Genomic DNA, 23,742 nt, shown 5'->3' with positions numbered 1-23,742 from the left:
TTGATATTTCTTTGGAGGCGTAAAATTATGCTTGTATCAAGGTGATACACCTGTTCTGATAACATAATGAAGATAAAAGCCTCATTACAAAGATAAAAAAATAAACCTTATTATTAAATAGTTTTACATAATCTTTTATTATTATTTAATGGACAAAAAGAAATATACAAATAAAACCAGTTTTGAAACAGTTTTGTTAAAATATTGAGGAATATATTTGATGAATGACTGATAGTGAGATCACTTGGAGTGACCAACAGATTCATATGGCGGAAACATACAGGAAATTATATAATTGAGTTGAACAAGTCTTCATTAAGATTAATAATAATAATAATAAAATATATATATATATATATATATATACACACAGTGGTGTGAAAAAGTGTCGGCCCCCTTCCTGATTTTTTTTGCATGTTTGTCACACTTTAATGTTTCAGATCATCAAACAAATTTAAATATTAATCAAAGATAACACAAGTAAACACAACATGCAGTTTTTGAATGAAGTTTTTTTATTATGAAGGGAAAACAAAATCCAAACCCACATGGCCCTGTGTGAAAAAGTGCTTGCCCCAAGCATAATAAAGATAAATATACAATATGTAAAATACCCCCCCCCCCCCACACACACACACACACACACACATGTGTATATATATATATATATATATATATATATATATATATACACTCACCTAAAGGATTATTAGGAACACCATACTAATACTGTGTTTGACCCCCTTTCGCCTTCAGAACTGCCTTAATTCTACGTGGCATTGATTCAACAAGGTGCTGAAAGCATTCTTTAGAAATGTTGGCCCATATTGATAGGATAGCATCTTGCAGTTGATGGAGATTTGTGGGATGCACATCCAGGGCACGAAGCTCCCGTTCCACCACATCCCAAAGATGCTCTATTGGGTTGATATCTGGTGACTGTGGGGGCCATTTTAGTACAGTGAACTCAGTCATGTTCAAGAAACCAATTTGAAATGATTCGAGCTTTGTGACATGGTGCATTATCCTGCTGGAAGTAGCCATCAGAGGATGGGTACATGGTGGTCATAAAGGGATGGACATGGTCAGAAACAATGCTCAGGTAGGCCGTGGCATTTAAACGATGCCCAATTGGCACTAAGGGGCCTAAAGTGTGCCAAGAAAACATCCCCCACACCATTACACCACCACCAGCAGCCTGCACAGTGGTAACAAGGCATGATGGATCCAGGTTCTCATTCTGTTTACGCCAAATTCTGACTCTACCATCTGAATGTCTCAACAGAAATCGAGACTCATCAGACCAGGCAACATTTTTCCAGTCTTCAACCATCCAATTTTGGTGAGCTCGTGCAAATTGTAGCCTCTTTTTCCTATTTGTAGTGGAGATGAGTGGTACCCGGTGGGGTCTTCTGCTGTTGTAGCCCATCCGCCTCAAGGTTGTGCGTGTTGTGGCTTCACAAATGCTTTGCTGCATACCTCGGTTGTAACGAGTGGTTATTTCAGTCAAAGTTGCTCTTCTATCAGCTTGAATCAGTCGGCCCATTCTCCTCTGACCTCTAGCATCAACAAGGCATTTTCGCCCACAGGACTGCCGCATACTGGATGTTTTTCCCTTTTCACACCATTCTTTGTAAACCCTAGAAATGGTTGTGCGTGAAAATCCCAGTAACTGAGCAGATTGTGAAATACTCAGACCGGCCCGTCTGGCACCAACAACCATGCCACGCTCAAAATTGCTTAAATCACCTTTCTTTCCCATCCTGACATTCAGTTTGGAGTTCAGGAGATTGTCTTGACCAGGACCACACCCCTAAATGCATTGAAGCAACTGCCTTGTGATTGGTTGATTAGATAATTGCATTAATGAGAAATTGAACAGGTGTTCCTAATAATCCTTTAGGTGAGTGTATATAATTATATATAGTATCCATGATCCTATCTGATTATTTGATTATTATTTCAACAGTTTGACAGATGTGATATTTATGCAACGTCGTCAAATACTACAGTAGTTTTTGAGCATGATGGATTGAGGATTAATTTCAGACATATAATATTATAAATATATTGTCCATTGTTATCAATGGTTCCCTGCTTTGAAAAGCAAAATATTAAATAATATTAAATAAAATAACATTTCAGATATTTTGACCATTTATGACGGTTTGCTAATGCATTTTGTCATGTGATGCAACTCCCAAAAATTTAATGATATCTACGAATTAATACATTTTTGCCCAAATAATAATAATAAACAAAAAAAACTATTTATTCAAGGTGCAAGGGCAATATATTATCACTTTGTATTGGTTACGCCACATGACATTTTAGAGTCATGAAATTTTAACTTTTTTTCAAAACCATACAAAAACAAAATGAGCACAAAGAATACATTAATTAGCTCTTGGCACATGTTTTAAATTGGATTTAAATATTTTTCATTTTCTTTACTTTTTTTGCAGAATTGTCATTGGCCCACTCAATAAATTTGCTTTATAAAAAGAAAATATTAAATCACTAACCCTGGGAGAGCCTTAAATAAATTATAATAACAATATAACAGCACAATCTATAAAAGAGACACACATACATTTGTTTCTGTACTCCTTCTACCATCACAGTTTTATTGTCATCCTATAATTTCGAGCTGACTATGGCTTGCTGAGACATGCACGTTCATGTAATTCACAATTTGCCCATGTAATATCTCCACTTCCCAGAAGGGATGGGCTTAAGTGTGACACCATTGTTTAAAATGGATTTATTCAGCCTATTGAGATGTAAACCACCACAGAGCTCAGAACAAGTAGTGTACATACATTTCAAAACAGTCCTACCGGCAACAATAAAACATTTTCATGAGGGGTGTTACGGAAGAAGAGCGACAAAATGGCAGTGGTCTAATAAAAGCTGCCATTTGGACACCTTTTATTGCTGTAGCGTGCGTCTGGAGACGTCATCGAGCGCCCCTGAGATTCCTGCCAGCACCCAGAAACAATTCATCAGCTCTGATTTACAGACACACACAAGAAAACACACCGGCCTTATCAGTATCCACACCGCCTCTCGCTCTAGACAGCGCGAGTGATTTACCGAGCCTGAGACAACCAGATGCGTGGATGGGCAGCCACAGTTATCTGCCGCCCCCTCTGACAATCACACACACACACACACACACACAACAAATCTACCCTGCAAACACTGTCCAGCCCACAGAACTTTGTGTGCATGTGCGATAAGGCGTGCCCTTTGATAGTGTGCATGCAACCAACCGATAGCATTATAATAAAACACAAGCGGATCGCCCAGGTAAAGAGGAAGTGAGGAAGATATCTGTTACACTGCTATTTTTAATGGAAAAGAAGTTTATTAGATAAACGGATAGGTTTGTTAAAAAAAAAAATGTCAGGGTTCACACACACACAAAAATGAATGGAATATTCCAAGTTAGAATATCAACAAAGTATAGGGTCAGCAATGGATGCTCTGCAGTGAATGGGTGCCGTCAGAATGAGAGTCCAAACAGCTGATCAAAACATCACAAGTAATCCACACCACTCTAGTCCATCAGTTAATGTCTTGTGTGTATTTGGAAGAAACAAATCCATCATTAAAGCATTTTAACATAAAACTGTCACTTCTGGCTAAAATACTAGTCCACAATCCATAATAACTCTTTCAGCAAAAACCCATCCTCTGTTGTCCCCCACATCAAAATCCACCTGCATATTTGTTCAGAACTATAACACTCATAAACAGTGCTTCATCTGTGCATATTTCTCTCCTGATTCAGATAAGACGACTTTCACTAGAGAAAGCAGTATTATGGATAAAGGACTCATATTTTAGCCAGAAACAACAGCTTGAAGTTAAAAAAAAGGCTTAATGGTGGATTTGTTTCTTACAAACACACAAGACATTAACTGATGAATTGGAGTGGTGTGGATTACTTGTGGATTATTGTGATGTTTTTATCAGATGTTTGGATTTATTCTGGCGGCACCCATTCACTGCAGAGGATCCATTGGTGAGCAAGTGATGCAATGCCAAATTTCTCCAAATCTGATGAAGAAACTCATCTACATCTTAAATGACCTGAGGGGGGAGTACATTTTCAAGAAATTTTCATTTTGGGTGAACTATTCCTTTAAGGTATTTTTTAACCCAGAATAAACCTGAAATGATCTGGTGACAAATCTATACTCAAAGTGGAAATTTTTCAAGTAAACGTGCAAAATGTCTTTATACCAAAGATCAAAATCGACATTTAAGCAGCATCCTAAGTCTGACATCCTTTAGCTTGGGACAAGAACTTCCTCAGAGCTAAAGGAAAAGGACAGACTAAAGCAGATGGTGTGTGGGTGTGTGTGTGTGTGTGTGTGTGAGTGTCTGTATCTGGGTACAAGTTGTCTCTTTTATCTAATATGCTACCAGCTTCAACACACTGCAACACACAACTCAATGTAGAATTTTCCTAATTTTAACACATCAATAATTTATTATAGCTGGGAAGTTAAAACCCCAATGGAGCACAAGGCCAAAATAGAGAAATTCTGGAAATTTCTTTTAATTTAACTTAACCAAAAGTATTTAAAATATATAAAAATAAAAAAATCTAAAGCTAATATAATCTATTCTTTAAAACTAGAACAATATATAGGTTTCAAATCATCAGCAGGAGACAAAGGTTCCCCTAATCAAACACTCACCTATATATTTCTGTATGTATGTGTATGTGTCTTACCAAAAGCAGTCTGCATGGTGGGGTCCAGCGTGGGCTGCCCGTCCCCTGAGGGTAGGTCTAGACGTGTGAAGTCCCTGCTTTTGTCGTTGTTGTATTTCACATTCAGACTGGTCAGCTTGGAGAATTCAACACGCAGAGTGCAGCAGCCATTGTAGATGTTCTGCCCATCCAAAGCCTGACAGACATAAAACATTATAATGCAATTCTCCCACAAAGAAATTATAGTTTGCTTAAATAAAAACAAGTGTTTTGCACATTTTTCCTCTAGAATTCACATTTCCTGATACAGTATATAATGAAAATATGTATTAAAATAAAAGTGTTTATAGAATGTTTTACAAAAATAAAAAAAAAAATTATTATATATATATATTTTTTTTTTTTTTTATTTTCTCATTAGATTCACCCAGCATTGCATGTCCTCTATGCAGTCACGCAGACAGCCGAAGCGTGTTTGTCTTTCCGATCACAAGACATTGGACTGTTCCGGCACATTCTCATTGATTGCACCTGCTCTACTTCATTACATCAGGGATTAATGGAGCCTGAGCATCTCATCTCAGTTTTTCTATCTGTTAATCAATATCTTAAAGCAAACGACAGCCAAACTCCTAAAACAGATCTAGAGGAAGCCGCAGTCACGAGGTTTGTATCTCCACTGAGCCTTTTAATGGTTCCTGAGAAACAGGAAGGTCAAAGTGCAAAGCCAAACGGAATGAAAAGCAACATGTGCAGTGAAAACAAATCAATAAACTCTCAACCTCAACATATATTTGTAAGAAAATAGATAATTTTCAATCCCTGTATTGGCACTGTGTATTAGCCATTACAGTGACAAAAATGGCTTTCTCGGGTCAATTTACTCATAATCTCATTATGGTCATTTTGGAAGCTTAGATAAGAAAACAAGATCTCCACTCAACATGACAGAGTTTGCCTCTTAATCCAGTGCGACATTTTCATGATTGAATTGTCTGTGTAGGCCTGAAGCAGGTTTGGCAGGGCGGAGTGAAATAAGTTCTCCCATGGAGCCAGTTCATTTAACTAAACCCTGATGACAAATGCAAATCACATCTAATCCTGACAGTGGCCTGAGCAACAACAGAGGAGAATAAAGAGTTGTTCTGCAGAAGTCTGGCTTTAAGCAATCAGACGAACAAATTCTGACTGTTGGATTAATTAATGATCTCATTGTCTTATATTTAATGCCAAATCTACACTTTAGGTTATCATAAGGACTTGTTGAGGGTGGGCTCTTTTGGGCTGATTAGCAACCATTCTGTTCCAACCGCCCTAGAAACTGTATAGTAACATGCTGGAAAACACCTTAGCAACTGCAATTCAACACCCTACCATTATGGCAGAAATATATAGACTACCCTTCACAAGTTTAAGGGTGGTTATAGTTTTTGGAAAAAAGCCCCTTGAGCTCATCAAAGCTCTTTTGTTTGATCAAAATATATAGTAAAAACAGTATTATTTTTTTTACAATTTAAATACTGTTTTCTATGTAAATATATTGTAAAATGTAATTTATTGCTGTGATGCAAAGCTGAATTTTCTGCATCATTACTCCAGTCTTTAGTTTCACATGATCCTTCAGAAATCATTATAATATGCTGATTTGCTGCTCAAGAAACTTTTCTGATATTATCAATGCTTCATATTTCTCTAGAAACTGTGATACACTTTTTTTGATGAACAGTTTTGGGTAGATTACTTACAAGTTGTAGTCCGTTACTGATTCCAAATTACATGAGAAAAATTGTAGTTAGTCATGTAATCCATTACATTAGACATTTGATATAATCAGACTACTTTTTGATTACTTTAGATTACTTTTGACCTAACTCATTTATCACATTGATTTAAAAAGGATAATCTTGTATCATATTGATATAAAAATACAAAAAGAAGGAAAATATATTCCATTTGCTGTATTACACATTACATTATGTCATAGTTTCTCAAACTGGAGTTTGTAAAGCAACGGCAGAGGCTCTGTGAATTTAATGAAAAGCTAATAATAAAATAAAACACTTGAAATGTTATACCAGTTTACCTCAATGTCATCTGACCATGTGAATAATAGGTAATCATGTAATCAATAAAAAAAAAGTAGTCGGATCACAAATATTTTAAAATGTAATATAACCTAATTACCGATACTTAATTTTTGGAACCTGATTACGTAATCCAGATTACATGCAATCACTGCTGATGAATTTAAAGTTACAAAGAACATCATTTATTTAAAATAAAAATATTTTGTAACAATATAAATGTCTTTACTGTCACTTTTGATCACTGTAATGCATCTTTGTTTAATAAAACTATCCATTGATTAAACTTTTTAACGCTACTGTATGTATTTTTCATATAATGTAAAAATGTACTTTTCATAAGTGTTACATTTCTGCAATTGATAATAACTCCAGCCAAAGATGCTGAGAAAGTAAGGTGCATTTGTGAACAATTGTTCCTTTTTTGTAGCAATTTTAAACGGGAGGAAGGGGGGCTTCATTGCCCATTTAAAAAAAAAAAACCCTGTCCCCACCCCTCCTGTTACACTACAAATACTCTCTTTGTGCAAAGAGGCAATGCAACATGGCAGCCGCACAATAGATAACACCCTCAGATCAGAGGAGTAATTACTTGCTAGCTCCTTTTCCCCTGGTGAGCTGCATTGGCATTCATTAGATAACCTCAACGGTGACATATTAATTACAGGGGCGGTTTGATTTGTGCGGTCTACTGGGAGCTGGTTTTCCTGCCGTCTTCCTGTTGCTTTGACAAATTTTCAGCTCCACACCAAAAAATACCAGAGAGAGACAAAAATGAGGTGATGGAGGACAGGTGTGAGCAGCCTCGTGATTGATCGTGAAGCTTTGATTATACGGGACGACTGAGCGATTAGGAAGCAGTGTTGACCACAGATAAACCATCTGTCTCCACAGACAGCCTGAGGAAATAAACTAGCGTGTACTAAAGCTGGTTGCCAACCCAATTCATCCCACCAATGAGATAACAAGAGCATTTTGTGGGTTATATTTCAGTACTGACCACTTTGGCGTGATGTGCGTTCATTGGATCTGCATATTGTAGCAAGGCCTGGAACTGGTTGTTCTTGGTGAAGGTAATGATCTTCAGGACCGTTCCAAATTTTGAGAAGATCTAAATGAAGGAAAAGGCAAGAACATTAAAAACAGACATGTTAAAACGTCTAGTTTAAACCAGCCCAAGGTGATTTGCTCTTCTTTAATCTAGTTGGTGGTCTGGTTGGTCACTCAACCTGACCACTGTGGTTTTGAGGTGGTCTAGCTGGTCAAACAGCTGATACGTGGCCACAATCCCAATAAAAACCAATAAACTAGACCAGCCTACAGTGGAAACAAGCCTTTTATCCCGCTGAGACCAGTAAACAACCTCAAGCTGGTTTAAGATGTTGGTTTCCAACACTTTTGGCTACATGAAACTTCTGAACACAAGCATTTTGTGCCACTTGGACCTTGTTGAAAGGTATATTTACAAGGTCACTGGGTGATAAAGAAGGAAGTGTACATGAAAACAGTGCAAGCAAACAAATGAGGTAACAAGTATTTGAGACTAGAACAGAAATATCCTATATATTGCAGAAAGCAAAAAAGGACTTGTTTTTTTTTTTCTCTGCGTGTCATTATATTACTTGATTAATCGATGAAGTGCAAATGTAATTGAAAAATCATGCTGATATTGTAATAAAAATATTCCCAAATATCAAAATGAAAGTTGGTATCAAATAAAAATTGAATCAAAGGCTTCTGAATCAGAATTGAATCAGGAATCAGTGCCAATTTCCAGACCTATTGGAGATCGATGGCAAGCGTCATATGAAAGAATCATACAATTTCTGTCTAGTGTAGTTTTACCTGGTGTAGCACTTCTAGAGACACTGGGTAGTAGAGATTCTCTACGATGATACGAAGCACAGGACTCTGTCCGGGCATCATTCCACCATCACTGCCTGTCGCAGTCCCAGAGAGAGTCATATTCCCAGAATGCATTGCATTGACAGCTTGCAGAGCAGCCTGAGTCCTCTACAAATGAGACACACAGGGTTAACATTCTCTAAACTCTTCTAAAACTTTACACTCACACCGAGTACACACAAATACACCTCAATCTTACTACTGCACTAGTGGGTGTGCCTGATTCCCAAGGCACTAAAATGCACTATCAGCAAATGACTCGTTTTACATACTGCAAAACTAATAGCTCTGGGCAAAGCAACAGAATAAAGGAGGCACTAAATATGCAGAGATACCATTTGCACCTGTTCATAAAAAGAAAACAAGCTAAATAATGTAAGGGTTATGTACAGGTTTAATGTTAGAGCCTGTCAGGGACATAGTGAGGCATTTCCACCTATTCAGAAAGTTTCTTTTTCTTTGCTACTTTATGACACAGCACGGTTGTTTCATTCTGTCATCGCTAGATATCTAGAAAAAAAATGAACCTTTAACATTTTTAAAAGGTTTTTTATTGCATGTATTGAAGGTGAGGTCCAAGGAATCATTTACTTTCTACTTATGGTGAGTCAATATATCAAACACTATTGAAAACAGTATATGTATATAAACTATATACACACACACACACATTTAAATATATATATATACTGTATATATTTAACATATGAAAACTAATATGAATACAAAAAGTATATATCTACAGGTGGGGTCAAATTTCTGAGAAATTTTGAGAGTAAAAAAGCCCCATTGTCAATATTGTAGTCATATATGACGTCACTTTCAAACCAAGCAGCTTTCTGTTGGTGAACACAATGAATCTGTGTAACCAATGCAAAATCTGCATGTTTTTTCATCCTTGCACAAAACTCCCGATCAGGCAGATTCCTACTAAAATTAATGAATTTCGGCCATGAAATTTGGCCAAGCCTCAATAAACTTGACAGAAACTTAAGAACTGCATTTAAACAAAATTATTTTTAAATGATGTCTTTATATAATCTTGGATAACGTTATCTGTCATTAACCCTATTATGCCAGTGAAAGAGGTATTTAATAGTGTTTGGAGTGACAGTAATTCTCACCCCCTGATTGGGCAGATTATCAGTCTTGAGCTCACGGTGGTTGGAATACTGGATGTAGACGGGTTGGTTGCGGACATGGGGTGTGGCTGTGGTGTAGTAGTTGACCATGGTGATTGCTGCTTCTTCAGAAGCCATTTCTATAAAAGCCTGTAGTGCAAAGAAAGACAAACTGTAAGTGCTCAGCCCTGATAACAACAGCATTCAGATAATTGCACATATGTGGTATCAGTTAATCCAACTTTTGCTTAGTTTGTTTTAATGCAACACTCAAATGAAAGAAATATTAGTGGGCTAAAAGAAATTGAGATAAAGAAGAATAAGTGCTGCTCTGCTGCACTTATGGATGGACAATAGAACAAACTTAATTTTATCTGTGGCACAAAAAAATGCAGGACAATGTTTTATACTTCGAGTTAAATATTGTTCAAATCACTAACCCTAAAAATGAGCAATACAGTAGTGACGCCTGTCTAAATAGGCACAATTATTCTGACCTCATCAAGCAAGGTGTGAACGATTTATAGATGCAGAATCTGACAATAAACAGAATCTTTTGAAGCCTCAATCAAATCAAGCAGCAAACAACATATTATGCAACAGGGGCATCTGTCTGCCTGTCTTTTCTTGTCTAAATATGCCAGTCCCATTTGAATATGAAAAGACGCTTGAGTGGAAGCCGGAGACTGCTGTGTTTTTGCAGGGCTTCTGTTATTAGATGGACCTTGATGTGTTTGAAAGGATGCACACTTCAGTTTCTATCACTGGCCATCACTAATGAAGCGAAAACAGATCTGGACCCTTGTCCTCACCATCCCGTATAAAGGAAAAATACAGACAAAATGATTCTTTGATGATGGTGTTTCTTAGTATAGAGGGTGTTTTATAGGTCAGTCTCATGTCAGGGTCATAATTCAGTTCAGTCCAAAGGAAAAAACACTACATTTTGGATAAAGAGAATGATCCCTATTTTAAGACTAACCTTAATTATTTAATTATTCTTATAATGCAAAATAACACACACAAAAAAACATCAAACAATTATGTCAATGCCGTAATGCAAAAAAAGTATTTCTCAAAATATTGAGAAAATCACCTTTAAAGTTGTCCAAATTAAGTTCTTAGCGATGCATATTACTAATCAAAAATTAACTTTTGATATATTTATGGTAGGAAATTTACAAAATATCTTCATGGAACCTGATCTTTACTTAATATCCTAATGATTTTTGGCATAAAAGAAAAATTGATAATTTTGACCCATACAAATGTATTGTTGGCTATTGCTACAAATATACCCCAGCGACTTAAGACTGGTTTTGTGGTCCAGGGTCACAATTGCCATCCTGTCCAGAAATCCTTTTCTGTTTTTTTTTATGCATTTTTTAATGCATCAAATTATTTTTCTCAGTGAAAAGTTTTATACCCTCAAAAATAAAAAGTAAAAGAAAATTTTATTTTAAAATCATGAAAAAATAAATTCCCACAATGTTTACATTTATAAGTTAAATAATATATATATATTTTATTTATTTTTTTACCGAGAACATGCTTAATTGCCTAAAATAAATCTTAATAAGTAGTGCTGTCAAACGATTAATTGCGATTAATCGCATCCAAAATAAAAGTTTTTGTTTACATAATATATTTGTGTACTGTGTATATTTATTATGTATACATACACACATACAGTATATATTTTGAAAATATTTACATGTATATATTTATATTCTTATATTTTATATTATATATATATATATAAATACATTTAATATATAAAACATTTTCTTAAATATATACATGCATGTGTTCGTATTTATATATATATATAATAAATATACACAGTACACACAAATATATTATGTAAAAAAAATTGCGATTAATCGCTCGACAGCACTATTAATAATAAGCGTCATTTTTTATGTCCAAGACAATGCCTGAAACAATGGCACTGTCACACCATTGTCTCCTCTGAGGAAGTAGGCCTACATTTCCTAAATCATGTTAGTTACACTGTGATGAACCACACAGAGGTTTAACAGTGGGAATATGTATGCTGGTTTTCTCTGATCTTATTCATGCCGTTTAATCCGGAAATTCCACTGCTAAACCAACATGAAAGCATAAGGTGAGGTTTGAGAATCTCAAAAGGCAAATTTCAAACCCATCAGTGTTTCTTAAATGCTTGAGTTTCCAATGGTAATGCTACAAAATTCTTATAGAGCTGAATGAAAGGGCAGAGATGTGTTCGCAGGTTAATGGAGCACCTACTTGGTTTTTTCCTTTAAGCATCAACAGGTTGGTGACTTTGCCGAAAGGGACTCCTAATGAGATGACCTCTGCCTCGGACACTTCGATGGGAACTTTGCGGATGTGGAGGACGCGGGAAGGGTCACAAGGAGATCGTTCTCCTTTATACGTTTTACTGTCAGTGCCATTAGCTGCCAAAAAGGAAATAGAAAGAGACAGATTATCATTTTTTTATATTTACCAGTTTTCCAAATGCCAAAACTGGCATTGATATACATGGATATTACTAAAGCAAGACCCGCCAGACACCAAACACTATTATTATCGATTGACTGATACCAAAAAGGTCACGGTTACAAAATATTTTGCAATGTTTTGGCCTCACAAAGAGCCTTCAATGAAGGTCAAGAAATACCAGACAAACAGACATGGGCAGAAACACAAAACAGACAAAACGACAGTGGTGGGCAGCATCTCTGACGCTTCCCCTCGAAACAATACGACAAGCCTGTTACAGGATTAAGCAGGCCTCTGTAGCCTGTCCAGACTCCAAATGGCACCCATTGTGGGGCGTTTGGCACTTGGCTATGTCCAGGGGCACATCGCAGGCTGGTGACAGGTTTAACAGAGACAGACCATGGCGGAGTGCCTGCCTCAGCTTTCAACACTTGCAGCTTTCTTTCAAGCCCTTGCGCTGCTTGTGTTCGTCTGATTGCAGATAACAGCATCAAAGCAATCGGTATCAGTCTCAGTGTCAGGTGCAAAATGCAAAGATGGTAGAATGTATTATATGTTTATTTTTCTACCAACACACATTACAACCTACAGTAGGAAGACTTGTGGTCAATTGGCCTAAATTCCCATTATTAGCCATACAGCTAGTCCTGCCCCAAAAATCACACCACAGATCAACCGATGACAGAAGTCTACTTTTGAATGTCTTCTTTCAAATTGTCTCTGAACATTAAACAGGGTTAGGAGAAAGCATTTTAGCACTGGAAAGTTGTACACTTCACCCTGAAGTACATTACAGAAGTGAAACAAAAGAAGTGCATTGTTAGACTCTCATATTATGTATTTGTTTAGTTATTGGTAGGCCATGCATGAGCAATGAACTTAAAAGCTTTATTACTGTAATACAGGGAAAACCTATTCAGATACATGAAAAAATGGGTCAAATGTTCCTCAGTTTGTATGTGTGTATGTTAGGTAGAATTGGTACCAATTTCTCTATGATGAGTGCAGTAGTCCATGAAGACAAGTGAAAGAGAGATCTCTCTCTCATGCACTGATACACTCTCTCTTTCCAGAGTTAAGCCTCTCGACGAGAGGAGGTACAGAGAAACAGCAGTGCACAAAAGAAAGTGCTGTCATCAGCAGGACATACAGACACAATTCAAAAAATTAACAGGCTAAATACAGTGATCCAGACCCTCCCCTTACATCCTAGTGACCTGGCTTCTCACAGCCCAGCACAGTGATCCAGACCCGCTCCGTACAACCTAGTGACCAGGCTCCTCACAGCCCAGCACAGTGATCCAGACCCGCTCCGTACAGCCTAGTGATCTGGCTCCTCACAGCCCAGCACAGTAATCTAGACTTACCCTCACACCCTAACACAGTGATGATTCCCATCTCGTGCCTTATAACCAAGTCCCTTCTCTAACAGCCTGTACCTTCCCACCCTTCAAAAATCTTGAAGCTTCATCTGCTCTCAATAGCCTTTTTCTTCTTTTGCCACCGCTACAGACTTGCACTTACAGACTACTTGTCATTTAAAATGCAACATTGACACTAAAAGAAGTATCCATGTGACTAGACAACCAATAAGCGTCAAATCATTGTAGTGTGTGCTTTTGAGCTGCTAAAATTAATAATTGCCAAGGAGATCTAGTGAAATTCACTTCAGAAATTGGATTTTTAGCAAGAAACAAACCTTATCAAAGCAACAGGCTCCAAACAACGTGTAGTCCTATGGGGGTTATGATAATGAGTGACGGCCTTCTGGTGTCTGTCTGCAAGCTGGTGTCAGCAAATGTTTAAGGTATTCAAAACCATAACAGAACAAGAACAAGCAGATAAAATATAGTCAGTTCCAATTATGTCCTGCCTAGTCTGACGGCTACAAATACAAACCCTTATTTAATACTAATGAGGTCTGTCTTAGTCCAGACCCTGCATCTAGATTCAGTTGAAAGCGATAGGGAAAATGAAAAACAAGCATGCATCTGCAAGACATCTAATGTTAACACACAGAACATGGGTCTGCTTAAATAGGCAACAAAACAAAACCTCCAGTGGAATAACGCAATGCAGACTGAGGAAGTAGCCTACCACATGCAGAGAGCTAACAAACTGAGAAAAGAAACGAGATAATCCCTTTACGAGAACAGGCAGATTGCATTCATGATATTTTCCCATACTGCAGAAAAGGATGCATGAACACAACGTGCCGAAAGAAAAAAAATATTTATTTTAGAATATAATACCTAAAAACTGCTGTTGAATTGGTCTAAACTGACTGCTTAGTCTGCAGTTTTCTTCCTTGGAGGCTCATTTGGAATATAAAATGTGCAAGTATGAATAAGCTCAATTACGAAATTTTAGCACATCCTAAAGACAGCCCTCATTTGCACAATCTTGGATAAATCTTGCTTTATTATAACTGAACCTTTACTGCATATAGGGATTTGTTTATGATGCATGGGTGAGACTCTTACGTGTCCTAGAGACAGGCATCTCGCCACATCACAGCCACTAGGAGAACAGAAAGATGATTGGTCCACTTTTCCAATGACCCTGTGTTACCATGGAGACCATACACATGACCTATCAAGGCATCTGGCTTCACCAAGGCGATACATCTCATTGTGCCGTTAACAAATCTTATTGTGTGTTTAATGTGATTAGAGGAACCATCCCTGAATCGAATATGCCACAGGCTTTTCAAGAGGAAATGAGTAAAAAGGATCTTTGAAATTCACTGGCCATATGTAAACTCAATGCACAGAATGGATTGTGAAAAAACAGATACATTTCCTATATTAGTAAAGCATGCCAAAATTATGGTAACACTTTAGTTTAAGGACCAATTCTCACTTTTAACAAGTTGCTTATTAGCATGCATATTACTAGTATATCGGCTGTTTATTAGTGTTTATAAAGCAATATTAATGCCTTATTCTGCAAGACCAATCCCACACCTAAACTGAACATGGATAATTTACTTAACTAAATAATTTGAGACAAATTTGTAGTTAATAGTTAATTGGGAGAATTGGTGTCCTTTGCAAACTTTGCTAAATCATTGTTTTTAAGCAAGAATTGAAAATAACGTTTAAAATTCCATAAATACAAATTATTATAATTGTCTATATTTTTATTATTTATTTGTTCATTATTTATATATTTGATTGGCTGATTCGTTGAATGAAAGAAATGAATACTTTTTAGATAATTATACAATATTACCGTTTCATTGGAATTTTATTAAATAGTTGCCTGGTGAGCATAAGAGAATTATCCATCCCAAATTTTTTGATGGTAGTGTACAGAAATATAGCTACAATATACTTCTCAAATTTCATAATAAATGTAGGGCTTGATGATGATAATGATTTTTTTTACCAATTTTTAAATTCATAAAACAGTATTAAGATGACAGAAAATGAGGGTGAATGTTGCAAGCAGGGCACATATGCTAACCACTAAGCCATGGTCTCGACTCAATGACATTGCAACTTCAAGCTTCATTGTACATTTCATTTCACATTCTGTTATAGGAGACTGGTTAAAATCGGTTCAAACTTAAAACTACTAAGAATTACCATTAATCCCATCTAGAGTTAGAATAAGGATACATTTACATTTTAGTTTGCCTGAAGAGGTGTCATTATACAAACAACTCCAAAAAGTAGACAAACATTAAAATCTGTTTGCGCAACAAACAAAGCCAAAACAGCATGAGGAAGTTGTTCTGCAAATGGCAGGATTTCTCCAGCGCAGCATTATCTGTTTGCAGAAAGCATCCGTTCTCCATGATATTTGTCTACGTATCACCCAAGAGACTAGAGAAGAATCTTTTCCTTGCTGTCACTGTTAATTCAGTGAATCCCACTACAGTAAAACTGTTGCTAGGACACCACAGAATTCACGGAATGCTCCCATCAACAATTCCCATATCTGACATTCCTGGAATGCCGTGCTTCACCGCAAGCGTTACCTTTGCGCCGTTCCACCTGCCTGTCGCTTTGTCACAACCACTTCCATTGAAAAGTCAGAATGCTTATGATCCATCACGCGCTAGAGTAAGAACGGAGTAGTGTTCAGTTTGATAAAGGCTAGTTATACACACACCCAAAGCCCAGTCAAACATGTCTGATCAGCTTTAACTCATGGTTATGGGCTGTACTGTAAACTTTGCCTGGAGCAAGAGGGAGTATGTCAGGTTTGACAGGGCAGAAATGCTCTTGTATTGTTCTGGTAGAGTGGTCCCAGTAGACAGCAATCAAGTGTGCATGTGTTTGCCAAGGTGGAACGACTCCGAGCCTTTGGGCTCTCATATGCTTGATGTGCCGGAACACAAGGTTTGCTTCACATGGGAAAAAGGATCCAGTCCTACATGCTTTTCAGATCTGATGTGCAGAAGTTCAAAAAAGCTGTGACTGCAGGATCAGGGTTGGGTTGGGGGGCATAAACTAAACTCAACTAACTAATCTAACAAACTAAACTTTGCTTAGTAGAGTAATTAAAAATCAAAACCTTAAAAAAAACAACACAACTACTAGAGACGCAACAAAAATAGAAATAGTGGGCTATGTTGACGAGTGCTGAGGCAGTTATGGGATTTAAATGACTAGTTTAAACAAGTACCAAAGATATTTTATCGCTCATACCCAGCAACAAAAATATGATCCAAGAATGTTTTGCTATTGTTCCCTTAAGTTATGGAAACTTGTTTTTTTGGGAAAGTTCTCTGAACATTCAATACATCTAGTTTTTTTAATGTTTAAAAACGTTATGTTTAAAAATGAGTAAATGCTTGTGTTTAAAAAAACATAATGTTTAAAAATAAAAAAATTCTCATTTATGGGAACGTTAAAGGCAATGGGAATGTTCGGTTTTATTATTTTGCAAACATATGGGAATGTTTGTGTCAGTGAAGCCAATGGACAGCACACAGCCGTCAATTCTATCAAAAGGAGTACAGTCTAATTTAATTTTAGTATATATATAGAATATAGTTTAACTGCTTTAATTTATGGCTAGCTAGTTTACAGTTTCCAAGTAGCTTCCCAAAAAGTGTAAAGGACTAGCATTTTATTTTTGCATAATGACAGATCCCAAACATCCTCCCACCTATATGTTGTGAAGATCAATTAAATATATTTTAAAATAGAAAATATATTCACATACCAAAATATAGCTATTTCAAACTGTATCAGAGGCATGAAAATACATGAAAATACAGGCTAAATGCAAATGTAGATAGCCTATTAGTGATTAAAACTAGATTTATAATGATTTAATAAAGTTTTTGTTTCATTTCATTGTATATTTTTATATTTATATTATATAAAATATTGTTATAACATTGTAAAATATGTTTCTTACTGAATTTTACTCAAATATGTTATATGTACATTCACACATCAGACAACAAATTTTTATTCAAATGTGACGTTAATGTATTTTCTTCGACTGAAATATATAGAACAAAATATTTTTAAATGCTTTAAAAAATGTTTATAGTTTTAAAATATATTTTATAAATATATACCTAAAATATATTTATGTAAATATATTTTGAACTATATTTTAGCAAATATGTTTATATATATATATATATATATATATATATATATATATACATATATAAAAATATATATATTTTGCTGTATGAGTATGACTAGCTTTTAATTGAATAGCATGGTTTTAATCAAAAGTGTTTAGGCAAGAGTAAAAACACCTTCTAGTAAACTTATTACCACTTTATTAATGAAAACAATTATTTAAAACTATTTTCATCAGCATTAAACAGCAGGGATTATACTGACCTTGATGTAAGCTAGCTATATTGGGCTATCAGCACAAAGAATCATGGTCACCTTTGTTATGGCTCCAGTTTTGCGTAGCAACAACCACGTTGTACTGAGAAGGCCGTTTCGTGTCAAGAAACCCAAACAATGATACTGCTGACTCCATAACAGAGACAAATATAAGGGTCAAATTCAATTCAATGTAGAATTCAGTGCCAGAACGAACTGAACTAAATGCTAAATGCCAATGATAGGGTATTTCATATTAACGGATGACAGATACAGGGTTTTTAATGGCTGACCTTACACAAGAAAACAGTGTAACCTAAGGTGGTTATAGCTGATCTCCAAGCCTGACAAAGCTGGTTAGGCAGGTCTGTTTTGACCAGATAAACCGGATAAGACTAGTAAACCACCCATAGGCTGGAAATAACTCACAAACATAAAACACTAAATAATATTTGAAGAGAGAAAAAAAATTGCATTATCCATTGACAAGTCTGGACGTAGATTTTGAAATTGACCAAGGAAAGTTCCAACACATTCTCTCTCGGTTTAGGGGTGGACTTTTTTCTAAAAATGGGGTGGAGTTTTTTCTAAAAATCATACATTTTTGTACAACTTTAATAGTATGCATTTAATACAAATGTGCCTAAGGCCAAATGATTGATAATGTAAAAAAAAAAAAAAAAAAAAGACTGACTATACCATGACTACACCAAGGAAATGCATGAGAAATGCCAGAAACAGCAATACTTCATAGAGACGTGCAAACCTCGATCTTCGAAACAATACTAGCAGTATTGGTTTCAGCACAACATGCATCCGCAAATCATACCAGGCATTCAACGCTAGACCACATTTAAAGCCATCATTTAGCAATTATTTTGCCAGATCACTAAAATGCCAAGCACGTCTAAAAGCTCTCGCTGTGCAGCTTTCATGAGAAGCAGAACATTTCTAAATATAGAAGCTGTCCGGAGGCTATCCCTGGTCATTCCACTTCAAACTCCCAAAATAATAGAGTCACTGTTTTCCCTCCTAAAGCACAACAACATATTAAGGATTATTGTTTATCAGGGGGAGGATGAAGGAGCAAGAGAAAGTCCAAGAGAAAATAAAAGACAGAGAGGGGAAAGAGAAGATGGGGAGCAGATGATGGGGTCATTTCACTCTGCCCTCCATTTTATCTCCATTCAGACGCTCAAATAACAGCTAATACACTCGCCAACCATTTCACCACCACACACTGATCTCTGAAGAGTTTGTTTTCAGTGCTGTTATAAAGCAATAACAATTTCTTTTTATAATACATTTTGTGCCAGTATGATTTTTAGAAGCCAAGGTCCATAACATTGACTGAATTTAACTTAAGACATTATGATTATCACTATTATTTTTTTATTATTCAAAACAACTGTAGATGCAGATTCATCTTTATAGGCTGATTTACACTTTACATGAAATAGTATGAAGAATGTCGACATAAAACAGCGTTTGCTAAACTGTAAGATTTCTGAACGTATCAAAATATTCATATTCATAACATACCTGGTTAAAACACAAGGGATAATTTACAGTCTGTTTGTCATTTTCGCAAAATAAACCTCTGCATGCTAATCAGGACCCCAAGGCAAAACGGAGGTTTGTGTGATAATGAGCATAATGAGTACTGTACATTATCCAGCTTATTACTCGCATAGAAAATAAATAAATGGACATTAAATATTGACTTGAGTTGAAATTGCTTTATTATGTAAGTGAACTAGCACAGCCGCTATGCAGGAAATCAATTGGCTGGAACGTCATTAGCGCTCATTATACCGTGCAATGCTGTAACCAATCAGAATAAAGTATTATTTTGTCTCACTTGTACACCCTTGGTTACATTAGCAGAAAGGAAAAGTCATTTCAGAGGCAGGGAAAGTTATAAAATTTTAATGAAAGATTATGAAAACACATTTGGCGTCAATTGCGAACACTGACGTTTATTTCATGTGGTCTTTAAATTTGCGACTGAATGTAATACCTCGCATGAATAACTGAAGTCAAATCATCTCTAAAAATGTCTAGACTGCTAATGGAAGTGATGTTGAGGAACAGACAGTACCTGTGGATGAAGTGGAACTGCTCATGGTAGTAAAGCAACACGAGGAGGTGGAAACAGGAGGCTCTCCAGATGCCCACTAAAACACACGAATATGAAAGTTTCAGTCAAAATGACAAGTGGGAATCTGAACAAATATGAGAAACCACCCATAACACCCTAAAAAAACAGTTATTATGCCAAATTTGGATGTAAATGTTTTGCAGTATCCAATTCAAACCTGTAAAACCAACCATGATTAAGCGATATTACAAAAAAAGGGAATACATTCAAATGTATTCCAAAACGGAATTCTTATTTCCTAGCCACACTCAGATGTCCAAAGCACTTACAGCTCAGGGAATACCGTCGTAATTCTAATTTTAGAGCTTTTTTTGTGACCGTGTTGGAGTTGTTGTGCTAGACGATAAAGAATGTGAAGAATTTAAACATTTTATGTTTGGTTTACTTGTTTAAAAAGAACTATTTGGGCAATTCAAAAGTTGTATAAACCAATATTATTTATACACTTTCATAGTATTTACTAATAGTTTGAATTAGTTGTTATTTTCAGTTTTTATTTTAATTTTACGTTATGTTTTAGTGATTTTAGTACTTCAAATTAAACTTATTTTATTTCTGCTCAATCAGTTTCCATCTAATATTGATATTTCATTAATGTTTTTTTAATAAATAAAAGTTTTAGTCAATACGGAGGCCCGCACATGACATGCAGGAAAAAAAAAAGTCAATTGTGTGATTGACTAATTTGTTCGCTTGTTTTAAGTACATCACGTGATCAAAATTTGTTCCGCTTCCTGTCCGCATTCTCATAAGCCTTTTGCAGAGACACTTTAATTGGGTTTAATTCTGAGTGGAGAATGAAATACAGAGACGTTCTCAAAAGCCTCGCAGCTCTGCATGGAATCTACATCGGTTTATGAGAATCCGGACAGGAAGTAGAACAAATTATTATTTCATGTGCATGATTTACCTAAAACGAGGGAACGAATTAATAAATCGCACACAAGATTGACTTTTTTCTTGCATGTCATGTGCACAGCTCCGTAAGTTAACAATAACAGCACTAGTTAAACCAATGTAAGCAAATGTCATCCCTCTATTAACTAATGCCAAACGATACAGTTGTAAACACCAAAGCTTCAGTGGTAAAACCAAAAGCACATAAGAAATTCTAAATCAGAAAAAAATAAACAATATTATACAATAATTAGTTCTAGTCCTCAAATTTGATTGGCTTTAGCAAAGAGGGGGGGGTTAAGAAAGATTGTTGAAAGAATATTTGCAGGATCACTCATTATTGGTTTCGCTCCCTTGTGATTGGAATGAAAAATGGAAATATCCCACTCACAAACTTGATTATTGCACTGATATCTGGCCATTCACACCCTTGTGAATATTGCTTAACCATAAAGTTATGAAAACGAAAGGGTCATTTAAAGATCAATCATCACGTCACGATACCAATGCTATCAGTATATTTTCACCAGTAGTTTTCACATACAAAAATTAGCCAATCACAACAAAGGTTATTTACATTTAGAAGTCTTAAAAGATTAAGCAAAACCAGACTGTTTAATTCTAAAGAACAGAGATGGAGGAAATGTCTCACAAAATAAAATTACAACTGATTTTGCTGCGAGAAGCCTTGACTAACATTATATTCAGAAAATAAACTGCTACAAAAGGTCAGAGGCATGGCCTGATGGGTAGAGCATGTGCTTTGACATGTTGTGTATGTGGGCGACCTGTGTTTGAATCCAGGTTGGGTCATTTCCTGATCCGATTCGTGCAATAAAATGGCTAGAATCCCAAAAATGGAAGCACAGCCCTTGTAACAAAAGTGACCCTGGACCACAAAACCAGTCATAAGTAGCAAGGGTATATTTGTAGCAATAGCCAACAATATTTACAACATTGTATGGGTCAAAATTATCGATTTTTCTTTTAAGCCAAATATCATTTGGATATTAAGTAAAGATCGTGTTCCATGAACATATTTTGTAAATTTCCTACCGTAAATATCAAAAATTAATTTTTGATTAGTAATATGCATTGCTAAAAACGTAATTTGGACAACTTTAAATGCAATTTTCTCAATATTTAGATTTTTTTTGCACCCTCAGATTCTAGATTCATCAATGGAAAGCTTATTTACAATTTCAAAAATTTGACCCTTATGACTGGTTTTGTGGTGCAGGGTCACAAATGGTCAACAGATATTTGCAGACCAAACGCTCATGCATATAGGTAGAGAAAAAAAACCTATAAAGTGCATCCAAGCAGACATTTGAGATCTGAGACGAGACGGTTTGTAGCTCTTATTAATAATGAGTTCATGCACAGGGTCATGCGTGATACACGCAGCAGGTCTGAATGCAGAACAGCAGGCGCTCGCTCTGTCGTTTGTGTTATTCAACACAGCCAGGTGTTGTTGGAAGGGAGAGCTCGCTTCACAGGCGGAGCCACCTCCATGCCATCTCCCTATTGGTGCGTTACTGTCACCTCAGCCTACCAGGAAAGAACACAAAGCTTATCTTTGCTTTTTTTAGACAAAATTCAAATGAGTCCAGGCAGAGTATGAATATGCAAAAAAAAGGAACAAAAACGATAGAATCTCTTTATCCTTTACAGCTAAGCCCCTCTCTGATGCCTGTGACATTTTGTGCGCTGAGACGGGCTGAGGGTGATGAAACACAACACTGATGCTCAGCGCCCGCATCGTAGTCGCCATTTCTCTGAACACACCCTCTGAGGGCCAGGGCAGGTCACACAGCCCCGCCCTCGCCAACTCCACCGTGCCATTTTCCCACTCCGCCATCATTATAGTTGAGTGTCTTTAATTAGTCGAGGGCAGAGAGAGAAAGAGAGAGGTCTGATTGCAATTATATCCTTTCACTGGCATTCTCTCATCAGCCTCAAATTCTGAATGAAAACCAGAGCACTAATCATTATAGAAACGGACGTTTTTGACTTCAATACTGTCCTCTCGAAATAATGAGTGTTTGGATTTTTGAAATATTTGATCATCAGATATTTTTAGAGATATGGTCATCACAGTATATACTTGACGTGATATAAATAGAGCTCCTTCGTACCTCAAGGAAGGATGCAAATATAGAAACTCAAAAGCATCTGTCCAGGCCACACTTCAGACTAAAATGAAATGAAAGACGTAATCTATTATATTTTGTATTAAGAAAATGAAGCCATTTTCAGCCCCATTAAGATCTGTTGCATTATTTCTTCAATTATTTTTATGACAATTAGTCACATTTCCCTCCAGTATTCATTACCGTAATGCAAAAAAAACTCATTACTTTAATGTCATCTAGATAAGATAATTTTGTCTTGGTGATATATTTACATCAGAAGAATTCACAAAGCAACAACATTCAATATAACACAGGAAACCAAATAATATTGCTTTTTATAGAAAATATACATCAATGTAGGGCTGTGCAATTAAATCGAATTTGATTATCATGCGCATCTCGTCAGTAAAGCCGGT

General features: G+C 36.1%; 1 protein-coding gene across 7 annotated transcripts in view; it reads right to left on the bottom strand.

Annotated features, from left to right (window-relative positions):
* ptbp3 (polypyrimidine tract binding protein 3) overlaps positions 1-23,742 on the bottom strand; it is a 62,532-nt gene that overhangs the window by 11,373 nt on the left and 27,417 nt on the right. For 4 of the 7 annotated variants that reach the window (XM_079410181.1, XM_079410178.1, XM_079410179.1 and 1 more), the window contains exons 2-7: positions 20,235-20,310; positions 12,108-12,277; positions 9,840-9,986; positions 8,656-8,823; positions 7,811-7,921; positions 4,748-4,922 (exon numbers count right to left, since the gene is read on the bottom strand). In XM_079410181.1, the coding sequence (XP_079266307.1) occupies positions 4,748-4,922; positions 7,811-7,921; positions 8,656-8,823; positions 9,840-9,986; positions 12,108-12,277; positions 20,235-20,259 (796 nt within the window). In that variant the 5' untranslated portion in view covers positions 20,260-20,310. Of the gene's footprint in view, positions 1-4,747; positions 4,923-7,810; positions 7,922-8,655; positions 8,824-9,839; positions 9,987-12,107; positions 12,278-16,308; positions 16,407-20,234; positions 20,311-23,742 lie in introns of those variants that run through there. The other 3 variants (XM_079410182.1, XM_079410183.1, XM_079410184.1) reach the window with 2 other exon arrangements.

The sequence above is a fragment of the Barbus barbus genome, assembly GCF_936440315.1.
Source record: "Barbus barbus genome assembly, chromosome: 47".
Lineage (NCBI taxonomy): Eukaryota > Metazoa > Chordata > Actinopteri > Cypriniformes > Cyprinidae > Barbus > Barbus barbus.
This window is presented reverse-complemented; position numbering and strand designations above follow the sequence as displayed.